Raw genomic sequence first — 23,555 nt, forward strand, 5'->3', positions numbered from 1 at the left:
GTGGAGGAGCCCCGAAACTGTATTTTTTTGGGAAGAGGCCCCCAGAACCTCCTTTTCCCGTTCCGAACCCCCCAAAACGTCATTTATTTTGGGGGGGGGGGGGGGGATATCCCAAAATGTATTTTGGGGGGGGGGGGGGGAAGTCCCCAAAATGTATTTTTTCTCAGGGAGGGAAGTCCCCAAAATGCGTTTTTTTAGGTGGAGGAGCCCCCAAAACGTATTTTTTTGGGGGGGGAGAGGCCCCCCAGAACCTCCTTTTCCCATCCCGAACCCCCCAAAACATCATTTTTTTTGGGGGGGGATATCCCAAAATGTATTTTGTGTGTGTGTGGGGGGAAGTCCCCAAAATGTATTTTTTTTTCTCAGGGAGGGAAGTCCCCAAAATGTGTTTTTTTTAGGGAAGGAGCCCCGAAACTGCATTTTTTTGGGAAGAGGCCCCCCAGAACCTCCTTTTCCCATCCCGAACCCCCCAAAACATCATTTTCCCGCACCCCCCCCCCAAAAAAAAAAAACCCCCCCCCTCTCCCCCAGGGCCGGGCCTGGGCCCCACCATCCAGCTGGGCGAGCAGACGGTGATCACGGTGGACGCGAAGGCGGCGGGCAAGGGCAAGGTGACGTGCAGCGTGCGCACGCCCGACGGCTCCGAGGCCGACGTGGACGTGGTGGGAGAACGCCGACGGCACCTTCGACGTCTTCTACACCGCCCCCCCAGCCCGGCAAGTACGTCATCTGCGTGCGCTTCGGCGGCGAGCACATCCCCAACAGCCCCTTCCAGGTCATGGTGAGTGGGTAAAAAGTAAACGGGGGGGGGTGTGCAAAAATGGGGGCGGGGAGGGAGGGAGGGAGTGGGAGTGGGGAGGAGGAGGTGTGAGGTGGGTGGGGAGTGAGTGGCAGGGAGTGTGTAGGGAGTGTGCAAGATGAGCAGGGAGTGTATAAGGAGCGTGTAAGGTGAGCAGGGAGTGTGTAAGGTGAGCAGGGACTGTGCAAGGAGCGTGTAAGGTGAGCAGGGTGTGTGTAGGGAGTGTGTAAGGTGAGCAGGGAGTGTGTAAGGAGCGTGCAAGGTGAGCAGGGAGCCTGCAAGGTGAGCAGGGAGTGTGTAAGCAGTGTGCATGGTGAGCAGGGAGTGTGTAGGGAGCGTGCAAGGTGAGCAGGGTGTGTGTAAGGTGCAGGTGAGCAGGGACTGTGTAAGGAGCGTGTAAGGTGAGCAGGGAGTGTGCAGGGAGTGTGTAAGGTGAGCAGGGAGTGTGTAAGGAGTGTGCAAGGTGAGCAGGGAGCCTGCAAGGTGAGCAGGGAGTGTGTAAGGAGCGTGCAAGGTGAGCAGGGAGCGTGTAAGGAGTGTGCAAGGTGAGCAGGGAGCGTGTAAGGAGTGCAGGGTGTGCAAGGAGCGTGTAAGGTGAGCAGGGAGTGTGTAAGGAGCGTGTAAGGTGAGCAGGGTGTGTGTAGGGAGCATGCAAGGTGAGCAGGGAGTGTGTAAGGAGCGTGCAAGGTGGGTGGTGAGGAGCACGTGAGGAGTGTACAAGGTAGGTGGTGAGCAGGGAGCATTGTAAGGGGAAGCAGGTGCAAAGTGTGCAGGAGCATGCAAGGTGAGCAGGGGGTGTGTAAGGGCGTGTAAGGAGTGTGCAAGGTGTGAGGAGCATCCGGGAGTGTGCAAGGCGGCTGTGCAGTGAGCAGGGAGTGTGTAGGGAGTGCGTGAGGAGCATGCAAGGTGGGTGGTGAGGAGCGTGCAAGGAGTGTGCAAGGGGGGCGGTGAGCAGGGGGTGTGCAAGGAGCGTGCAAAGGAGGGAAGGTGTGAGGCGGGGGGCGAGCAGGGGAGGAACGTGCGAGGAGCGTCCCAAGGTGGGGGGTGAGAAGCGTGCGAGGGGAGTGTGCAAGGAGTGCAGTGAGCAGGGAGTGTGTAAGGGGTGTGTAAGGAGCGTGCAAGGAGTGCAGTGAGCAGGGAGTGTGTAAGGAGCGTGTAAGGAGCGTGCAAGGCGTGCAGTGAGCAGGGAGTGTGTAAGGAGTGTGTAAGGAGCGTGCAAGGTTGTGCAGTGAGCAGGGAGCGTGTAAGGAGTGCGTAAAAGTGTGCAAGGCGTGCAGTGAGCAGGGAGTGTGTAAGGAGTGTGTAAGGAGCGTGCAAGGAGTGCAGTGAGCAGGGAGTGTGTAAGAGCGTGCAAGGAGTGCAAGCAGGGAGTGTGTGCAGTGAGCAGGGAGTGTGTAAGGAGTGTGTAAGAGTGCAAGGAGTGCAGTGAGCAGGGAGTGTGTAAGGGGTGTGTAAGAGAGTGCAAGGTTGTGCAGTGAGCAGGGAGTGTGTAAGGAGTGTGTAAGGAGCGTGCAAGGAGTGCAGTGAGCAGGGAGTGTGTAAGGAGTGTGTAAGGAGCGTGCAAGGCGTGCAGTGAGCAGGGAGTGTGTAAGGAGTGTGTAAGGAGCGTGCAAGGCGGGCGGTGAGCAGGGAGTGTGTAAGGAATGTGTAAGGAGCGTGCAAGGCATACATGAGCAGGGAGCGTGTGTAAGGAGCGTGCAAGGCGGGCGCGGGAGCACACGTGTACCGGGCGTCGCCCTCGTGCCGGAGCCAGGGCGGGTGTGCAAGGGAAGCGTGGCCCCGCCCCCTGCAAACGAGCTCTTTCCTAATTAATTACCCCCTTTCCTAATTGCCCCTAATGAATTGCCCCGTTCCCTCATTAACTGCCCTGTTCCTAATTGCCCTATCCCCTCACTGATTGCCCCATCCCCTAATGAGTACCTCCCTTCCTAACGAACTGCCCCATCCCCTCGTTAACTCCCCCATCCCCTAATTAATCACCTTGTCCCCTAATTAATCACCTTGTCCCCTAATGAATTGCCCCATGCCCTAATGAATTGCCCCATGCCCTAATGAATTGCCCCATGCCCTAATTGCCCTGTCCCCTCACTGATTGCCCCATCCTCTAATGAATTACCTTGCCTCCTAACAAACTCCCCCATCCCCTAATTAACTCCCCCATCCCCTAATTAATCACCTTGTCCCCTAATTAATCACCTTGTCCCCTAATGAATTGCCCCATGCCCTAATGAATTGCCCCATGCCCTAATGAATTGCCCCATGCCCTAATTGCCCTGTCCCCTCACTGATTGCCCCATCCTCTAATGAATTACCTTGCCTCCTAACAAACTCCCCATCCCCTAATTAACTCCCCCATCCCCTAATTAATCACCTTGTCCCCTAATTAATCACCTTGTCCCCTAATGAATTGCCCCATGCCCTAATGAATTGCCCTGTCCCCTAACTGATTGCCCCATCCCCTAATGAATTACCTCCCTTCCTAACGAACTCCCCATCCCCTAACTAATCACCTTGTCCCCTAACTAATCACCCTGTCCCCTAATTAATTGCCCCATCCCCTCATTAATTACCCTGTCCCCTAAATGTTTGCCCCCGTTCCCTAATAAATTACCCCATTTCCTAATGAGTCACCCTGCCCCCTAATGAACCACCCTGCCCCCTAATGAACCACCCCGCCCCCTAATGAGTTACCCCGCCCCCTAATGAGTCACCCTGCCCCCCTAATGAGCCAGCCCGCCCCTCGTTAATCACCCCGCCCTAATTAACCCCCCCCAGGCCACGGACCGCCCGCTGCTGGGCGTTAACGGGCTGGACATGGCCGGGCTGCGCCCCTTCGACCTCGTCATCCCCTTCACCATCAAGAAGGGCGACATCACCGGTGAGGGGGGGCACCGCGGGGGCGGGGGGGGGGGCTGAGGGTTTGGGGACCCCCCCGGGGTTTGGGGGTGCCATGGGGGGTTTGGGGTCCCCCCTGGGGTTTAGGGACCCCCCCGGGGGGTTTGGGGGTCCCATGGGGGGGGTTTGGGGTCCCCCCTGGGGTTTAGGGGACCCCCCCGGGGGGTTTGGGGGTCCCATGGGGGGGGTTTGGGGTCCCCCCTGGGGTTTAGGGACCCCCCTGGGGGGTTTGGGGGTCCCATGGGGGGGGCTGGAACCCCCAGGGGGTTTCGGGGTCCCCCCCCGGGGTTTAGGGACCCCCCCGGGGGGTTTGGGGGTCCCACAGGGGGGTGTTTGGGGGTCCCCCCAAGGATTTGGGAGTCCCACGGGGGGGCATTTGGGACCCCCCCGGGGGGTTTGGGGTCCCCCCAGGGTTTGGGGATCCCATGGGGGGATTTGGGGACCCCCCGGGGGGCTACAGCTGCTCCGGGGGGGGGGTGGGGTGCGGTGAGCTTCTGGGGGGCTCGTGGGGGGTCCTGGGGGAAATGGGGGGGCTTATGGGGAAATGGGGGGCCTTTGGGGGGGGTCCTCATGGGGGGGTCTTCATGGGGGAAGTGAGGGGGGTCTTTGTGGGGGGGGTATTCTTGGGGGGGGGGGGTTCATGGGGAAATGGGGGGGTCCTGGGGGGGTCTTCATGGGAAAAAGGTGTTTTTTTGGGGGGGGGGAGGGGGTCCTCATGGGGAAATGGGGGGGGCCCTCACGGGGGGTCCCCAGCACATTTGCCCCCCTCCCCCCCCCAGCCCTTCCCCAGAACAACCTCAGCGTTCCCAGGACCCCCTCCCGAGACTTCCCAGGACCCCCAACCCCCCAAAACCCCCCAAACCCCCCAAATCCCCCCGACACCCCCCAAATGCCCCCCCGACCCCCCCTGACCCCCCCATGCCCCTCCCCAGGCGAGGTGCGCATGCCCTCGGGCAAGGTGGCCAAGCCGGACATCACGGACAACAAGGACGGCACCGTCACCGTGCGCTTCGCCCCCACCGAGGCCGGCCTGCACGAGATGGACATCCGCTACGACACCATGCACATCCCAGGTGGGGGCCGGACCCCCTCCCCTCACCCCCCCAGACCCCAAATTCCCCTCTTTTAACCCCAAAACGTGTCCCCCCCCCGCCCAACAGGCAGCCCCCTGCAGTTCTACGTGGACTACGTCAACAGCGGGCACGTCACCGCCTACGGCCCCGGCCTCATCCACGGCACCGTCAACAAGCCGGCCACCTTCACCGTCAACACCAAGGACGCCGGCGAGGGTGAGCGCAGCCCCCCCGGGTGTGTGGGGGGGGTCCCCGAATTATTTAGGCCCCCCCCCGACTCTCCACGCTCCCCCCCCCCCCCCAGGTGGGCTGTCGTTGGCCGTGGAGGGGCCGTCCAAGGCGGAGATCAGCTGCACGGACAACCAGGACGGGACGTGCAGCGTCTCCTACCTGCCCGTGCTGCCCGGCGACTACAGCATCGTGGTCAAGTACAACGACAAGCACATCGCCGGCAGCCCCTTCACCGCCCGCATCACCGGTACGGGGCGCCGGGGGGGCTGAATGGGGCTGGGGGGGCCTAGGACCATCCCGGGGGTGACCTGGGGTCCCCGGGAGCTTCCTGGGGTCTCTAAAAGGGGTCTGGGGTCCGGGGGGGCTGGGGTCTCTAAAATGGGGCTGGGGGAGGGTCTAGGACCATCCCGGGGGCGACCTGGGGTCCCCCGGGAGCTTCCTGGGGGGGCTGGGGTCTCTAAAAGGGGTCTGGGGGGGCGGGGGGAGGGTCTAGGACCATCCCGGGGGTGACCTGGGGTCCCCGGGAGCTTCCTGGCAGTTCTGGGGAGGGGCCTGGGGTCTCTAAAATGGGGCTGGGGGAGGGCCTAGGACCATCCCGGGGGTGACCTGGGGTCCCCGGGAGCTTCCTAGGGGGCTCTGGGGTCTTTAAAAGGGGGCGGGGGGCCGAGACCATCCTGAGGTCTCTAAAAATGGGGTTGGGGGGGCCTAGGACTGTCTCGGGGGTGTCCTGGGCTCCCCAGGAGCTTCCTAGGGGTGCCCTGGGGTCCCTAAAAGGGGCCTGGGGTCTCTAAAATGGGGCTGGGGGAGGGCCTAGGACCATCCCGGGGGTGACCTGGGGTCCCCAGGAGCTTCCCGGGGTCTGGGGAGGGGCCTGGGGTCTCTAAAATGGGGCTGGGGGAGGGTCTAGGACCATCCCGGGGGTGTCCTGGGGTTCCTGTGAGCTTCCGGGCTCTGGGGAGGGGCCTGGGGTCTCTAAAATGGGGCTGGGGGAGGGCCTAGGACCATCCCGGCGATGACCTGGGGTCCCCGGGAGCTTCCCGGGCTCTGGGGAGGGGCCTGGGGTCCCTAAAAGGGGCCTGGGAGTGCCCCATGGGCTTTGGGGCCACGCTGGGGGTCCCCAGGCCAATTTTGGGGGTCCCTAAAAGGGGTCTGGGGCTGCCCCCGGACCCTGTGGCCCCGCTGGGGGTCCCCAGCCCTACCGTGGGGGCCCCCTGGTGTCCCTAAAAGGGGCTTGGGGGTGCCCCAGCCCGGGGGTCCCCTGGGGTCCCTTAAAGGGGTCTGGGGTGTCCCTGGGCCCATCGAGGGGGTCCCCAGCCCTATCGTGGGGGTCCCCTGGGGTCCCTAAAAGGGGCCTGGGAGTGCCCCATGGGCTTTGGGGCCACACTGGGGGTCCCCAGGCCAATTTTGGGGGTCCCTAAAAGGGGTCTGGGGCTGCCCCCAGGACCCTGTGGCCCCGCTGTGGGGTCCCCAGCCCTACCCTGGGGGTCCTCTGGGGTCTCTAAAAGGGGCCTGGGGGTGCCCTGGGCCGTGGGGTCCCCTGGGGTGTCCCTAAAAGGGGTCTTTGGGGGGTTCCCAGCCCTATCGTGGAGGTCCCTGCTGGGGTCCCCAAAGGGGCCCTATCCTGGGGGTCCCCAGGGGTCCCTAAAAGGGGTCTGGGAGTTCCCCATGGCCTTTGGGGCCACGCTGGGGGTCCCCAGGCCAATTGTGGGGTCCCTTAAAGGGGTCTGGGGCTGCCCCCGGACCCTGTGGCCCCGCTGTGGGTCCCCAGCCCTACCGTGGGGGCCCCTCAGGGGTCCCTAAGAGGGTCCGCAGGGGTGCCCGCAGCCCCCTAATTGAGTCTGGGGTCCCTCAGGGGACGACAGCCTGCGCCTGTCCCACCTGAAGGTGGGCGCCTCGGCCGACATCCCGCTGGACATCGGCGAGAGCGACCTGAGCCAGCTGGCCGCCACCGTCACCGCGCCCTCGGGCCGCAAGGAGCCCTGCCAGCTCAAGCGCCTGCGCAACGGCCACCTCGGTGGGTGGGGGGGCGCGGGGGGCGTGGGGGGCACAGGGACATGGGGACACGGAGGGACGTGGGGACAGGGAGATGAGGAGATGGGGAGGTGTAGGGTTGGGGGGAGGGAGATGTGGGGACGTGGGGGGGCATGGGGACGGGGGGGGGCATGGGGACGTGGGGGGCACGGGGACATGGGTACGTGGGGGGGCACAGGGACGTGGGGACGGGGAGATGGGGAGATGTAGGGATGGGGGGACAGGGAGATAAAGGGACATGGGGGGGACATGGGGACGTGGGGGGCACAGGGAGGCATGGGGACAGGGAGATACGGGGACGGGGGGCAGGGAGATAAAGGGACGTGGGGATGGGGGGGCACGGGGGCATGGGGGGCACGGGGATATGGGGACAAGGAGATAATAGGGACATGGGGACATGGAAATGGGGGGACAGGGAGATATGGGGATGGGGGACATGGAAATACGGGGACAAGGGGACGTGGAGATATAGGGATGGGGGGGCACAGGGGCGGGGGGGCCACGGGGATAGGGAGATGTAGGGACAGGGGGACGTGGAGATATAGGGACAGGGGAGATTATAGGGACGGGGGGATATGGGGACGGGGGGGCATGGGGATATGGGGACGGGGAGATTGGGGGACTTGGGGACATGGGGACGGGGAGATGGGGAGATACAGGGACGGGGGGTGTAGAAATAGGGGGCACAGGGGGGACACGGAGCTATGGGGACGTGACCCTATGGGTACGGGGAGGGGGCGCAGAAACACGGCAACCGTGAGGACAGCGCGACGTGGGGGTGGGGGCCACGGGGCCGGGGCGTGTGTGTGTGGGGGCGGGGGCTTCCTCATCCCACTGACCCCCCCGCCCCCTCGTTTCCCGCAGGCATCTCCTTCGTGCCGCAGGAGGTGGGCGAGCACCTGGTGCACGTCTCGCGGGGGGGCAGCCGCTGGCGCGCAGCCCCGTGGCCGTCACCATCAGCCAGGCCGAGCTGGGCGACGCCAGCCGCGTGCGCGTGGCCGGGCCGGGCTCTGCGCGAGGGGCCGCACCTTCCAGCCCGCCCACTTCACCATCGACACCCGCGACGCCGGTACGAGACCCCCACCCCCTTTATTTGGGGGGTTTTGGGGGGGGGGTTGGGGTTTTGTTTTGGGGTCGGGACCCCGCTGACGGGCCCCGTCCCCAGGCTACGGCGGGCTCAGCCTGTCCATCGAGGGGCCCAGCAAGGTGGACATCACCACCGAGGAGCTGGAGGACGGCACGTGCCGTGTGGCCTACTGCCCCACCGAGCCCGGCAACTACATCATCGCCGTCAAGTTCGGCGACCAGCACGTCCCCGGTGGGTACTGGGAGCACTGGGAGGCCATACTGGGACTCCTGGGGGCACTGGGAGGCTGTATTGGGGGTACTGGGAGGCTTTATGGGAGGTACTGGGCACCGTACTGCCCCACGGAGCCCGGCAACTACATCATCGCCGTCAAGTTCGGCGACCAGCACGTCCCCGGTGGGTACTGGGAGCACTGGGAGGCCATACTGGGGGTGCTGGGGGCACTGGAATGCCATACTGGGGAAATGGGGGCACTGGGAGGCTGTACTGGGGATACTGGGGAGCTGTACTGCCCCACCGAGCCCGGCAACTACATCATCGCTGTCAAGTTCGGTGACCAGCATGTCCCCGGTGGGTACTGGGAGCACTGGAAGGCCATACTGGGGGTGCTGGGGGCACTGGGAGGCCATACTGGGACTCCTAGGGGCACTGGGAGGCCCTACTGGGGGTGCTGGGGGCACTGGGAAGCCATACTGGGGGCCGTACTGCCCCACCGAGCCCGGCAACTACATCGTCGCCATCAAGTTTGGCGACCAGCAGGGTACTGGGGGGGTTACTGGGGGGGGTACTGGGGGTTACTGGGGGGGGTACTGGGGGTTACTGGGGGGTTACTGAGAGCACTGGGCCCCCCGGTGACCCCCCCCCCGCAGGGAGCCCCTTCTCGGTGAAGGTGACGGGCGAGGGCCGGGTGAAGGAGAGCATCACGCGCCGCCGCCGCGCCCCCCCCGAGGCCAGCGTGGGCACCGCCTGCGACCTCAGCCTCAAGATGCCCGGTGAGGGGGGGGGCAGCAAGGCCGGGGGGGGGGGGCAAAATGTCCCTGGGGGGGGTCCAGGGGTCCCAAAATGGCCCTGGGAGGGGCCTGGGGGTCTGAAAATGTCCCCGAGGGTCCCAAAATGTCCCTGGGGGGGGGTCCGGGGGGGCTGAAAATGTCCCCAAGGGTCCCAAAATGGCCCTGGGAGGGGCCTGGGGGGGCTGAAAATGTCCCCAAGGGTCCCAAAATGGCCTGGGGGGGGGGTACGGGGGGCCCAAAATGGCCCTGGGAGGGGCCCGGGGGACTGAAAATGGCCCCAAGGGTCCCAAAATGTCCCTGGGGAGGGGCGTGGGGGGCTGAGAATGTCCCCAAGGGTCCCAAAATGTCCCGGGGGGGGGGCCTGGGGGGCTGAAAACGGCCCTGGGGGTCCCAAAATGGACCTGGGGAGGGGCCCGGGGGGCTGAAAATGTCCCCAAGGGTCCCAAAATGTCCCGGGGGGGGTACGGGGGGTCCCGAAATGCCCCTGGGGGGGGTACGGGGGTCCCGAAATGCCCCTGGGGGGGGTACGGGGGTCCTGAAATGTCCCTGGGGGGGGCCCGGGGGGCTGAAAATGTCCCCAAGGGTCCCGAAATGCCCCTGGGGGGGGTACGGGGGTCCCGAAATGCCCCTGGGGGGGGTACGGGGGTCCTGAAATGTCCCTGGGGGGGGCCCGGGGGGCTGAAAATGTCCCCAAGGGTCCCGAAATGCCCCTGGGGGGGGTACGGGGGTCCCGAAATGCCCCTGGGGGGGGTACGGGGGTCCCGAAATGCCCCTGGGGGGGGTACGGGGGTCCCGAAATGTCCCTGGGGGGGGCCCGGGGGGCTGAAAATGTCCCCAAGGGTCCCAAAATGCCCCTGGGGGGGGTACGGGGGTCCCGAAATGCCCCGGGGGGGGGTACGGGGGTCCCGAAATGCCCCTGGGGGGGGTACGGGGGTCCTGAAATGTCCCTGGGGGGGGCCCGGGGGGCTGAAAATGTCCCCGAGGGTCCCAAAATGTCCCTGCGGGCCCCACACCACCCTTGGGGACCATCCCGTGGGTCCCCCGCACCCCTCCCCAGCACCCTGGGGCTGTCCCCAACCCCCCCCTTTTAACCCCCCTTTAACCCCCCCAAACCCCATAACCCCCCCTTTAATCCCCCCTACCCCCCCCCCCAAACCCCCTTTAACCCCCCCTTACTCTTCTGAGCCCCCACGAGCTGACGGCGCTGGTGACGGGCCCCTCGGGGCAAACTGTCCCCATAACCCCCCCCCCATAACCCCCCAAATCCCCCTTTAACCCCCCCAAAACCCCCCAAACCCCCTTTTTACCCCCCCCCAAACCCCAAAACCCCCCCTAACCCCCCCTTTTCCCCCCAGATCTCAGCCCCCACGAGCTGACGGCGCTGGTGACGGGCCCCTCGGGGCAGACGACGGCGGCGCAGGTGCTCGAGGGCGAGGGGGGGGGGCGCCTACAGCATCCGCTTCGTCCCCGCCGAGACCGGGGGGCACTCGGTGAGCGTCAAGGACCACCGCGGGCAGCACGTCCCCGGCAGCCCCTTCCAGTTCACCGTCGGCCCCCTGGGGGAAGGGGGGGCCCACAAGGTGCGCGCCGGGGGGCCCGGCCTCGAGAGGGCCGAGGCCGGAGTGCCAGGTGAGTCTTGGGGGGGCTGGGGGGGGAAAGAAGGGGGTTGGGGGGCTTCAAAAGGCCCTAAAGGTGACCCTAAACTGGCCACGGGCACCCAAAACCTGCCCCTGGGGGGGTACGGGGGGGGGTTTGGGGACCCCAAGAGTCCCCAAAAGGTGCCCCCAAACCTGCCCTGGGAACCCAAAACCTGCCCTGGGGGGCCTGGGGGGGTACAGGGGGGGGATGGGGTCTTCAAGAGGCCCTAAAGGTGGCCCAAAACCTGCCCCTGGGGGGGTACAGGGGGGGTTTGGGGTCTCCAAAAGTCCCCAAATGTGCCCCAAAACCTGCCCCTAGGGGGCTGGGGGGGTACCGGGGGGGTTGGGGGGGGGTTGGGGGGCTTCAAAAGGCCCTAAAGGTGACCCTAAACTGGCCGTGGGCACCCAAAACCTGCCCCTGGGGGGGTACGGGGGGGGTTTGGGGTCCCCAAGAGTCCCCAAAGGTGCCCCAAAACCCACCCCGGGCACCCAAAACCTGCCCCTGGGGGGGTACGGGGGGGGGTTTGGGGTCTCCAAAAATCCCCAAAGGTGCCCCCAAACCCGCCCTGGGAACCCAAAGCCTGTCCCCAGGGGCCTGGGGGGGTACAGGGGGGGGGTTTGGGGTCCCCAAGAGTCTCCAAAGGTGCCCCAAAACCCACCCTGGGCACCCAAAACCTGCCCCTGGGGGGGTACAGGGGGGTTTGGGGTCCCCAAGAGTCCCCAAAAGTGCCCCAAAACCCACCCTGGGGCTCTGGAAGGGAAAAAGGAGGGTTTGGGGTCTCCAAAAGTCCCCTAAGGTGCCCCAAAACCTGCCCCCAGGGGGCTGGGGGGGTACCGGGGGGGTTGGGGGGCTTCAAAAGGCCCTAAAGGTGACCCTAAACTGGCCGTGGGCACCCAAAACCTGCCCCTGGGGGGGTACGGGGGGGGTTTGGGGTCCCCAAGAGTCCCCAAAAGGTGCCCCCAAACCTGCCCTGGGAACCCAAAACCTGTCCCCAGGGACCTGGGGGGGTACAGGGGGGGGATGGGGTCTTCAAGAGGCCCTAAAGGTGGCCCAAAACCCACCCCGGGCACCCAAAACCTGCCCCTGGGGGGGTACAGGGGGGGGTTTGGGGTCTCCAAAAGTCCCCTAAGGTGCCCCAAAACCTGCCCCCAGGGGGCTGGGGGGGTACCGGAGGGGGGTTGGGGGGCTTCAAAAGGCCCTAAAGGTGACCCTAAACTGGCCGCGGGCACCCAAAACCTGCCCCTGGGGGGGTACAGGGGGGGGTTGGGGTCTCCAAAAATCCCCAAAGGTGCCCCAAAACCCCCCACGGGCACCCAAAACCTGCCCTGGGGGGGCTGGGGGGGTAAAGAGGGGGGGGTTGGGGTCTTTAAGGGGCCCCAAAGGTGCCCCAAAACCCGCCCCGGGGCCCTGTTAGCGCACCTGGAGCTTTTGGGGTGCTCCAGGAGTCACCAAGGGCACCCCAAAACCCACCTGGGGACCCCATTAAGAGTGCCTGGGGCTTCTTGGGGTGCCCCCAAACCCCCCTGGGGCACCCCAAAACCCACCTGGGGCTGCCCCCAGCCCTACAAGGGCCCCCAAAACCCCCCTGGGGCACCCCCAAACCCACCCGGGGCCACCCCCAGCTCTATGAGAACCCCCAAAACCCCCCTGGTGTGCCCCCAAAACCCACCTGGGGCCACCCCAAAACCCCCCCGGGTGCCCCCAAAGCCCCCCGGGGCACCCCAAAACCCCCCTGGGGCGCCCCCAACCCCCCTGGGGCACCCCAAAACCGCCCCAGGGCCACCCCCAGCCCTTTGAGGGCCCCCAAAACCCCCCTGGGGCACCCCAAAACTCATCTGGGGCCACCCCCAGCCCTATGAGGGCCCCCAATACCCCCCCGGGGCACCCCAAAACCCCCCTCGGGTGCCCCCAAAGCCCCCTGGGGCACCCCAAAACCCACCCGAGGCTACCCCCAGCCCTATGAGGGCCCCCCAACTCCCCCCCGGGGCACCCCCAACCCCCCTGGGGCACCCCCAAACCCCCCTCGGGTGCCCCCAAAGCCCCCTGGGGCACCCCAAAACCCACCCGGGGCTACCCCCAGCCCCATGAGGGCCCCCCAAACCCCCCTGGGGCACCCCCCGAACACCCCTGGGGTGCCCCCAACCCCCCCCGGGGCACCCCAAAACCCACCTGGGGCTACCCCAACCTCCCCTGGGGCGCCCCCCAACTCCCCCCCGGGGCACCCCCAACCCCCCTGGGGCACCCCAAACCCCCCCCAGGGCCACCCCCAGATCCTTTTGGGGCGCCCCCAGCCCCTTTTGGGGCACCCCAGCCCCTGTGGGGGCGCCCCCCTGACCCCCCCGTGTCCCCCCCCCAGCCGAGTTCAGCATCTGGACGCGCGAGGCGGGCGCCGGGGGGCTCTCCATCGCCGTCGAGGGGCCCAGCAAGGCCGAGATCGCCTTCGAGGACCGCAAGGACGGCTCCTGCGGCGTCTCCTACGTCGTGCAGGAGCCCGGTACGGGGGCCCGGTAATCCCGTCCCCGGTAATCCCGGCCCCGGTAACCCCACTAATCCCGGCCCCGTTAATCCCGGTAACCTCGTCCCCATTAATCCCGTTCCCAGTAACCCCATTAATCCTGTCCCTGGTAACCCCACTAATCCCAGCCCCGTTAATCCCGGTAACCTCGTCCCCATTAATCCCGTTCCCAGTAACCCCATTAATCCCATCCCTGGTAACCCCACTAATCCCATCCCCGTTAATTCCAGTAACCTCGTCCCCATTAATCCCATTCCCAGTAACCCCATTAATCCCGTCCCTGGTAACCCCACTAATCTCATCCACATTAATCCCGTTCCCAGTAACCCCATTAATCCCGTCCCGATAACCCCACTAATCCTGTCCCCGTTAATCCCGGTAACCTTGTCCCCACTAATCCCATCCCTGGTAACCCCACTAATCCTGTCCCTGGTAACCCCACTAATCCCATCCCCGTTAATCCTTTCCCCGGTAACTCCATTAATCCCGTCCCTGGTAACCACACTAATCCCATCCCCGTTAATCCCGGTAACCTCGTCCCCATTAATCCCGTTCCCAGTAATCCCATTAATCCTGTCCCTGGTAACCCCACTAATCCCGTCCCCATTAATCCTGTCCCCGGTAACCCCATTAATCCCGTCCCTGGTAACCACACTAATCCCATCCCCGTTAATCCCGGTAACCTCGTCCCCATTAATCCCGTTCCCAGTAATCCCATTAATCCTGTCCCTGGTAACCCCACTAATCCCGTCCCCATTAATCCTGTCCCCGGTAACCCCATTAATCCCGTCCCTGGTAACCCCACTAATCCCATCCCCGTTAATCCTGGTAACCTCGTCCCCATTAATCCCGTTCCCAGTAACCCCATTAATCCTGTCCCTGGTAACCCCACTATAATCCTGTCCCTGTTAATCCTTTCCCCGGTAACCCCATTAATCCCATCCCTGGTAACCTCACTAATTTTATCCCTGTTAATCCTGGTAACCTCGTCCCCGTTAATCCCGTCCCTGGTAACCCCATTAATCCCATCCTTGGTAATCCCACTAATCCCATCCCCGTTAATCCCGGTAACCTCGTCCCCGTTAATCCTGTTCCCATTAACCCTATTAATCCCCTCCCTGTTAATCCTGTCCCCGTTACGCCCATTGTCCCTGTTGTCCCCACTAATCCCGTCCCCAGTAGCCCCATTAATCCCATCCTTGGTAACCCCATTAATCCCATCCCCGTTAACCTCGGAAACCTCGTCCCCCATTAATCCCATCCCTGGTAACCCCATTAATCCTGTCCCCCATTAATCCCGTCCCCATTAACCCTGTCCCTGTTGTCCCCATTAATCCCATCCCCATTAACCCTCTTAATGAGCCCCATTAATGAGCCCCCTGGTTAAGGAGCCCTTTTGATGAGCTCCCCATTAATGAGCCCCATTAAGGAGCTCCCCATTAATGAGCCTCATTAACGAGCCCCTGTTAACGAGTGCCCTGATAGTGAGCCCCATTAATAGCCCCCTGTTTATGAACCCCTTTTACGAATCCCATTAATGAGAGCCCTATTAACAAGCCCTCTGTTAATGACCCCCCATTAATGAGCCCCCCGTTTATGAACCCCAATAACGAGTGCTCTATTAAGGAGCCCCATTAACGAGACCCCATTAATAAGTGCCCTATTAATGAGACCCCCATTAGGGAGCCCCATTAATAAATGCCCTATTAATAGGAGCCCCATTAATGAAACCCCATTTATGAACTTCATAAATGAGTGCCCTATTAACGAGCCTCCCGTTAAGGACCCCCGTTACTGAAACCCCATTTACGAACCCCATTAATGAGTGCCCTATTAATGAGCCTCCCATTGAGGACCCCTGTTACTGAAACCCCATTTACGAACCCCATTAATGAGTGCCCTATTAACGAGCCGCCCGTTACTGAAACCCCATTAACGAACCCCATTAATGAGTGCCCTATTAACGAGCCTCCCGTTGAGGACCCCCATTACTGAAACCCCATTTACGAACCCCATTAATGAGTGCCTATTACGAGCCCCCCCATTAACGAACCCCATTAACGAGTGCCCTATTAACGAGCCTCCCGTTGAGGACCCCTGTTACTGAAACCCCATTTGTGAACCCCATTAATGAGTGCCCTATTAATGAGCCTCCCGTTGAGGACCCCGTTTACGATTGCCAATAATGAGTGCCCTATTAATGAGCCTCCCGTTAAGGATGCCCTTTACTGAAACCCCATTTACGAACCCCATTAACGAGCGCCCTATTAATGAGCCTCCTGTTAAGGACCCCCGTTACTGAAACCCCATTTCTGAACCCCGTTAACGAGTGCCCTATTACGAGCCCCCCCATTAACGAACCCCATTAACGAGTGCCCTATTAACGAGCCTCCCGTTGAGGACTGCCGCTACTGAAACCCCATTTACGAACCCCATTAATGAGTGCCCTATTAATGAGCCTCCCGTTAAGGATGCCCGTTACTGAAACCCCATTAACGAACCCCGTTAATGAGTGCCCTATAATGAGCCTCCCATTGAGGACCCCCGTTACTGAAACCCCATTTACGAACCCCATTAACGAGTGCCCTATTAACGAGCCTCCCGTTGAGGACCCCCGTTACTGAAACCCCATTTCTGAACCCCATCAATGAGTGCCCTATTACGAGCCCCCCCATTAAGGAACCCATCAACGAGTGCCCTATCACCGATCCTCCCGTTAACGACCCCTCCCGTTAACTACCCCTCCCGTTAACGGCCCCCCCGCTAACGCCCCCGTTGCCGACCCCGCAGGCGACTACGAGGTGTCGGTGAAGTTCAACGAGGAGCACGTCCCCGACAGCCCCTTCGTGGTGTCGGCCTCCTCGCCCTGCGACGCGGCGCGGCGCCTCACTGTTTCTAGCCTTCAGGTGAGGCACTGGGAGAAGGCCCCGGCCCGCAGGGCTCCGCAGGGCTCCATAGGGCCTCTATAGGGCCTCTATAGGGCCTCCGTAGGGCCTCCAGGGGCGGGAGAACCTCCGTAGGGCCTCCGGGGGCAGGAGGGTGCTGTAGAGCCACTATAGGGCCTCCGTAAGGCCTCTACAGGGCATCCATAGGGCTCCATAGGGCCTCCGGGGGCAGGAGGGTGCTGTAGGGCCTCTGTAGGGCCTCCGTAGGGCCTCCAGGGGCAGGAGAATCTCTATAGGGCCTCTGTAGGGCCTCCATAGGGCCACCGGGGGCAGGAGAACCTCCATAGGGCCTCCAGGGGCAGGAGGGTGCTGTAGGGCCTCCGTAGAGCCTCTATAGGGCCTCCGGGGGCAGGAGGGTGCTGTAGGGTCTCCGTAGGGCTTCCAGGGGCAGGAGAACCTCCATAGGGCCTCTATGGGCAGGAGGGTGCTATAGGGCCTCTGTAGGGCCTCCGTAGGGCCTCTATAGGGCCTCCAGGGGCAGGAGAACCTCCATAGGGCCTCCATAGGGCCTCCAGGGGCAGGAGGGTGCTGTAGGGCCTCCGTAGGGCCTCCGTAGGGCCTCTATAGGGCCTCCAGGGGCAGGAGAACCTCCATAGGGCCTCCATAGGGCCTCCATAGGGCCTCCGGGGGCAGGAGTGTGCTGTAGGGCCTCCAGGGGCAGGAGGGTGCAGTAGGGCCTCCGTAGGGCCTCTATAGGGCCTCCATAGGGCCTCCAGGGGCAGGAGAACCTCTATAGGGCCTCCATAGGGCCTCCAGGGGCAGGAGAACCTCCATAGGGCCTCCATAGGGCCTCCGGGGGCAGGAGTGTGCTGTAGGGCCTGCAGGGGCAGGAGGGTGCCGTAGAGCCTCTATAGGGCCTCTATAGGGCCTCCATAGGGCCTCCAGGGGCAGGAGAACCTCCATAGGGCCTCCATAGGGCCTCCAGGGGCAGGAGGGTGCTGTAGGGCCTCTATAGGGCCTCCGGGGGCAGGAATGTTCTGTAGGGCCTCTGTAAGGCCTCCATAGGGCCTCCAGGGGCAGGAGGGTGCTATAGGGCCTCCGTAGGGCCTCTATAGGGCCTCCATAGTGCCTCCAGGGGCGGGAGAATCTCTATAGGGCCTCCATAGGGCCTCCAGGGGCAGGAGGGTGCTGTAGGGCCTCTATAGGGCCTCTGTAGGGCCTCCAGGGGCAGGAGAACCTCCATAGGGCCTCTATAGGGCCACCAGGGGCAGGAGGGTTTTGTAGGGCTTCCGTAGGGCCTCCAGGGGCAGGAGAACTTCTATAGGGCCTCTGTAGGGCCTCTAATAGGGTCTCCATGGGGCCTCCATAAGGCCTCCGGGGGCAGGAGGGTGCTGTAGGGCCTCTATAGGGCCTCTAGGGGCAGGAGAACCTCTATAGGGCCTCCATAGGGCTCAATAGGGCCTCCATAGGGCCTCTGTAGGGCCTCTGGGGGCAGGAGAACCTCCATAGGGCCTCCAGGCGCAGGAGGGCTCCATAGGGCCTCCGTAGGGCTGTGATAGGGCCTCTACAGGGCCTCGAGGGGCACGAGGGCCTCTATAGGGCCACAATAGGGCCTCAAGGGGCAGACAGCCTCTATAGGGCCTCGATAAGACATCAATAGGGCCTCTAGTGGGGTGTCAAGGGGCAGGAGGGCTCTGTAGGGCCCCAATGGGGTTTAGGGGGGCCTATAGGATCACCACAGCTCTATAGGGTCCTAATGGGGTTTAAGGGTGCCTATAGGGTTAGCACAGCCCTATAGGGCCCTAATGGGGTTTAGGGGGGCCTGTAGGGTCCCAATGGGGTTTAGGGGTGTCTATAGTGCCCTAACAGGGTTTAGGAGTGCCTATAGGGTCAGCACAGCTCTATAGGGCCCTAATGGGGTTTAGGGGGGCCTATAGGGTTACTGCAGATCTATAGGGCCCTAATGGGGTTTAGGGGTGCGTATAGGGTCAGCACAGCTCTATAGGACCCTAATGGGGTTTAGGGGGGCCTATAGGGTCACCGCAGCTTTATAGGGCCCTAACGGGGTTTGAGGGTGCCTATAGGGTCAGCACAGCTCTATAGGGCCCCAATGGGGTTTAGGGGTGCCTATAGGGTCAGCACAGCTCTATAGGGCCCCAGTGGGGTTTAGGGGTGCCTATAGGGTCAGCACAGCTCTATAGGGCCCCAATGGGGTTTAGGGGTGCCTGTAGGGTCAGCACAGCTCTATAGGGCCCCAGTGGGGTTTAGGGGTGCCTATAGGGTCAGCACAGCTCTATAGGGCCCCAGTGGGGTTTAGGGGTGCCTATAGGGCCCCAGTGGGGTTTAGGGGTGCCTGTAGGGTCACCGCAGCTCTATAGGGCCCCAATGGGGTTTAGGGGTGCCTATAGGGTCACCGCAGCTCTATAGGGCCCCAATGGGGTTTAGGGGTGCCTATAGGGCCCCAGTGGGGTTTAGGGGTGCCTGTAGGGTCACCGCAGCTCTATAGGGCCCCAATGGGGTTTAGGGGTGCCTATAGGGCCCTAATGCAGTTTAGGGGTGCCTGTAGGGTCACCGCAGCTCTATAGGGGGTGGTGGGGTCCCTGCGCTGCCCGGGCGCCCCCCCGGGGGTCTTCTCCCGTGCCTCTTTTAAAGGCTATTAACAGACCCCCCCTCCCCCCAAAATCTGGGGGGGGCCACCGGGGCCGGCCGGGCCTCAGCGGGGCAGAACGGCCCCCCCAGGGCCCCCCCCGCACCCCAAAACCGGGGGCCGGGACCCCCGTTCTCCCCCGCTGAGCCCCGCGGCCCCATAAGGTAAGTGGGGTGCTGGGTGGGATGGGGGGGGGGGGGGCCCACACCCCAAATCCCTCCCCACCCCCTTGGGAGACCCCCCCCGTGTTTTTGGGGACCCCCTCGTGTTTTGGGGGACCCCCCCCATGTCCTTGGGGACCCCCCCCCCAATATTTTGGGGGATCCCCAGAGCGGGGTTTTGGGGTCTCCCCGGGGGGGGGGTCTCGGGGTGCGGAGCCCCCCCAGGTGGGGATCTTGGGGTGCAGATCCCCGCCGGGGGCGTTTTGGGGTGCGGGCCCCCCCCCAAGGGGTTGTTTTGGGGGTGACCCCCCCCAAGGTGTATGGGGGGGATTTTTGGGGTGCGGAAGCCCCCCCGGGACTTTAGGGGGAGGGTTTTGGGGGGATCGCCCCCCCAGGGGATGTTTGGGGGGGGGATTTGGGGGTGTTTGTCCCCCCCCCGGGTTATTTTGGGGGTGTTCGTCCCCCCTGAATTATTTGGGGTGAGGATTTTGGGGTGATTTGGGGCAGGATTTTGGGGTTGTTTGGGGCAGGTTTGGGGGCAGGATTTTGGGGTGATTTGGGGCAGGTTTTGGGGTGGTTTGGGGCAGGATTTGGGACAGGATTTAGGGCAGTTTTTGGGGTTGTTTGGGGCAGGATTTTGGGGTAATATGGGGTGATTTGGGGCAGGTTTTGGTGTGATTTGGGACAGGATTTAGGGCAGGATTTGGGGTTGTTTGGGGTATGATTTTGGGGTAGATTTAGGGCAGGATTTTGGGGCGATTTGGGGCAGCAGTTGGGGGCAGGATTTTGGGTGACGTAGAGGCAGGATTTAGGGGCAGGATTTGGGGTTGTTTGGGGCAGGATTTTGGGGTGATTTGGGACAGGATTTGGGGTGATCTGGGGCAAGTTTTAGGGCAGGATTTTGGGGGTGATTTGGGACAGGTTTTGGAGCAGGGTTTTGGGGTGATTTGGGGCAGGATTTTGTTTTTTTGGGGGGCAGGATTTTGGGGTTCCTTGGGGGTGATTTGGGGCAGGATTTTGGGGTGATTTGGGGCAGGATTTAGGGTGGTTTGGGGACATGATTTTGGGATGATTTGGGACAGGATTTTGGGGTTGTTTGGGGCAGGATTTTGGGGTGATTTGTGTCAGGTTTTGGAGCAGGGTTTTGGGGTGATTTGGGGTTGATTTGGGGCAGGATTTTGGGGGTGATTTGGGGCAGGATTTTGGGGTTGTTAGGGGCAGGATTTGGGGCAGGAATTGGGTCAGGATTTTGGGGTTCTTAGGGGCAGGATTTTGGGGTTCTTAGGGGCAGGATTTTGGGGTGATTTGGGGCAGGATTTTGGGGTTGTTAGGGGCAGGATTTGGGGCAGGATTTGGGGCAGGATTTTGGGGTGATTTGGGGCAGGATTTTGGGGTGATTTGGGGCAGGATTTTGGGGTGATTTGGGGCAGGATTTGGGGCAGGATTTTGGGGTTGTTAGGGGCAGGATTTGGGGCAGGATTTGGGGCAGGATTTTGGGGTTGTTTGGGGCAGGATTTGGGGGTGATTTGGGGCAGGATTTTGGGGTTGTTTGGGGCAGGATTTTGGGGTTGATTTGGGGCGGGATTTCGGGGTGCCTTGGGGGACGATTTGGGGCAGGATTCCGCGCTCCTTCCCTTCCTATCCCCCTCCCCCCCCCCCCGCCCTCGGGAGGGGGTTGTATAAATTTGGGGGCGCCCCCCCCCCCCCCATAACGCTCTGTGCCCCCCCAGGAGTCCGGCCTCAAGGTCCACCAGCCGGCCTCCTTCGCCGTCAGCCTCAACGGGGCCAAGGGGGTGCTGGACGCCAAGGTGCACAGCCCCTCGGGCGCCCTGGAGGAGTGCCACATCTCCGAGGTCACCGAAGGTGAGGGGACCCCCCGGGACCCCCCCGGGACCCCCCTGGATCCCCCCAGGACCCCCCCCTCACCCCCTGCCCCGCAGGACCCCCCCACACCCCGCTATAGGGGATTTTTTGGGGTGCTGTGGGGGGGAGAGGGGCACGATTCCCCCACCCCACACCTGGATTTTTTTGGGGGGCGGGGCTGGGGAGGGGCTCTCGGTGCCCCCCCCCCCGTGCTGGGGTTTTGGGGTGCCCCACATGGGTCATGGGGGGGTTTTAGGGAGCCCTATAGGGCTTCTAGGGGGGGCTTTGGGGTGCCCCCATGTTCCATGGGGGGCTCCTGGGGGGCTTTAGGGAGCCCTTTGGGGTGCCCCCGTGTTCCATGGGGGGCTCCAGGGGGGCTCTAAGGAGCTCTACGGGGTTTTGGGGGGGGGATTTGGGGGATCCCATGGATCATGGGGGGCTTTGGGGAGCCCTATAGGGCTTCTAGGGGGGGCTTTGGGGTGCCCCATGGATCATGGGGGGCTCCTGGGGGGGCTTTAGGGAGCCCTTTGGGGTTTTAGGGGGGGCTTTGGGGTGCCCCATGGATCATGGGGGGCTTTAGGGAGCCCTATAGGGCTTCTGGGGGGGCTTTGGGGTGCCCCATGGATCATGGGGAGCTCCTGGGGGGGGCTTTAGGGAGCCCTTTGGGGCTTCTGGGGGGGCTTTGGGGTGCCCCATGTTCCATGGGGGGCTCCTGGGGGGGCTTTAGGGAGCCCTTTGGGGCTTCTGGGGGGGGTTTTGGGGTGCCCTGCAGAGCCTGGGGGGCTTTGGGGAACCCCACGCCCCTTGTGGGGCCCATTGGAGGATTTAGGGCCCCCGCCGGGGGGGGGCTCTGTAGGGTCTGGGGGGGCTCCTATGGGGTTTTTTTGGGGGGGGTCTACGTCTTAGGGCCACCCACAGCCTCCCCCTTGGGGTCAACGGCTCGGACTTTTTGGGGCCGCCACGAGGCTGGGGGCTGCTTTTAGGGTCCGGGGGGGTCCTTTTTGGGGTCCAGGGGGGTCTGGGGGGAGGTCCAGGGGACTTTGGGGGGTGTCCGGGGGGGGTTCTCCTATGGGTTTTTTTGGGGGGTCTTTTTTGGGGTCAACCCACAGCCTCCCCCTTGGGGTCAACGGCTCGGGCTTTTTGGGGCCGCCACGAGGCCGGGGACTGCTTTTGGGGTTCGGGGGGGTCCGTGCTGACCCCCGTGCCCCCCCCCCCGTCCCCCTGTCCCCCCCCCCCGCCCCCCCCAGACAAGTACGCGGTGCGCTTCATCCCGCGGGAGAACGGCGTCTACTCCATCGACGTCAAGTTCGACGGCGCCCACATCCCCGGCAGCCCCTTCAAGGTGCGCGTGGGCGAGCCGGGGCAGGCCGGGGACCCCGGCCTCGTGTCCGCCTACGGGCCCGGCCTCGAGGGCGGCACCACAGGTACGGGGCCGGGGGGTTGGGGGGTCCTTGTGGCGTTGGGGTCCTTGTGGCGTAGGGGTCCTTGTGGCGTTGGGTCCTGCATTGTCTTGGGGTCCCCATGGACTTTGGGGTCCCTATGGACTTGGGGTCCCCATGGATCTGGGATCTTCATCCAGCTGGGTTCCTGGAGATTTGGGGTCCCTGTGGCATTGGGTTCTGGTGGATTTGGGGTCCTCATCAGGTTAGGGTCCTGCATGGGGGTTGGGGTCTTGGTGATTTGGGGGTCCCCATGGATTTGGGATCTTCATCTGGCTGGGTTCCTGGAGATTTGGGGTCCCTGTGGCGTTGGGCTCTGGTGGATTTGGGATCCTCATCAGGTTAGGATCCTGGAGATTTGGGGTCCCCATAGATTTGGGATCTTCATCAGGTTGGGTTCCTGGAGATTTGGGGTCCCTGTGGGGTTGGGGTCCCCATGGATTTGGGATCTTCTTTGGGTTGGGTTCCTGGAGATTTGGGGTCCCTGTGGGGTTGGGGTCCCCATGGATTTGGGGTCTTCATCAGGTTAGGGTCCTGCATGGGGTTGGAGTCCCCATGGATTTGGGGTCCCTATGGACTTGGGGTCCCCATGGATCTGGGATCTTCATCCAGCTGGGTTCCTGGAGATTTGGGGTCCCTGTGGCATTGGGGTCGCTGTGGGGTTGGGGTCCTGGCGATTTGGGGTCCCTGTGGCGTTGGGTTCTGGTGGATTTGGGGTCCTCATCAGGTTAGGGTCCTGCATGGGGTTGGGGTCCTGGAGATTTGGGGTCCTTGTGGCGTTGGGGTCCTTGAGGTGTTGGGTTCTGGCGGATTTGGGGTCCTCATCGGGTTAGGGTCCTGGAGATTTGGGGTCCCCATGGATTTGGGATCTTCATCGGGTTGGAGTCCTGGAGATTTGGGGCCCCCATGGATTTGGGGTCCCTATGGACTTGGGGGTCCTCATGGATTTGGGATCTTCATCCGGCTGGGTTCCTGGAGATTTGGGGTCCCTGTGGCGTTGGGATCACTGTGGGGTTGGGGTCCTGGAGATTTGGGGTCCTCCTGAATTTGGGATCCTCCAGTGTCGGGTTCCCCATAGATTTGGGGTCCCTGTGGGATCAGCCTCCCCATGGATTTGGGGTCCCCACGAATTCGGTCTCCCCATGGATTTGGGGTCCCCGCGGTGTTGGGTTCCCCATGGATTTGCAATCCTACAATGTTGGGCTCCCCACAGATTTGGGGTCCCCACAGTGTTGGGTTCCCCCATGGATTTGGGGTCCCTGTGGGATCAGCCTCCCCATG

At 63.2% G+C, this 23,555-nt stretch overlaps 1 protein-coding gene across 1 annotated transcript in view; it reads left to right on the top strand.

Annotated features, from left to right (window-relative positions):
- Positions 1–23,555, top strand: part of FLNA (filamin A) — a 74,723-nt gene that overhangs the window by 47,528 nt on the left and 3,640 nt on the right. Inside the window, 19 exon segments of the mRNA XM_066984666.1 lie at positions 532–665; positions 667–705; positions 707–781; positions 3,575–3,677; positions 4,627–4,767; positions 4,855–4,983; positions 5,072–5,245; positions 6,851–7,012; positions 7,894–7,944; positions 7,947–8,038; positions 8,041–8,098; positions 8,195–8,347; positions 8,986–9,108; positions 10,482–10,561; positions 10,563–10,755; positions 13,121–13,258; positions 16,070–16,185; positions 20,703–20,835; positions 22,083–22,259. Of these exon segments, the coding sequence (XP_066840767.1) occupies positions 532–665; positions 667–705; positions 707–781; positions 3,575–3,677; positions 4,627–4,767; positions 4,855–4,983; positions 5,072–5,245; positions 6,851–7,012; positions 7,894–7,944; positions 7,947–8,038; positions 8,041–8,098; positions 8,195–8,347; positions 8,986–9,108; positions 10,482–10,561; positions 10,563–10,755; positions 13,121–13,258; positions 16,070–16,185; positions 20,703–20,835; positions 22,083–22,259 (2,271 nt within the window).

Source organism: Anser cygnoides, chromosome 29, assembly GCF_040182565.1.
Source record: "Anser cygnoides isolate HZ-2024a breed goose chromosome 29, Taihu_goose_T2T_genome, whole genome shotgun sequence".
NCBI classification, from domain to species: domain Eukaryota; kingdom Metazoa; phylum Chordata; class Aves; order Anseriformes; family Anatidae; genus Anser; species Anser cygnoides.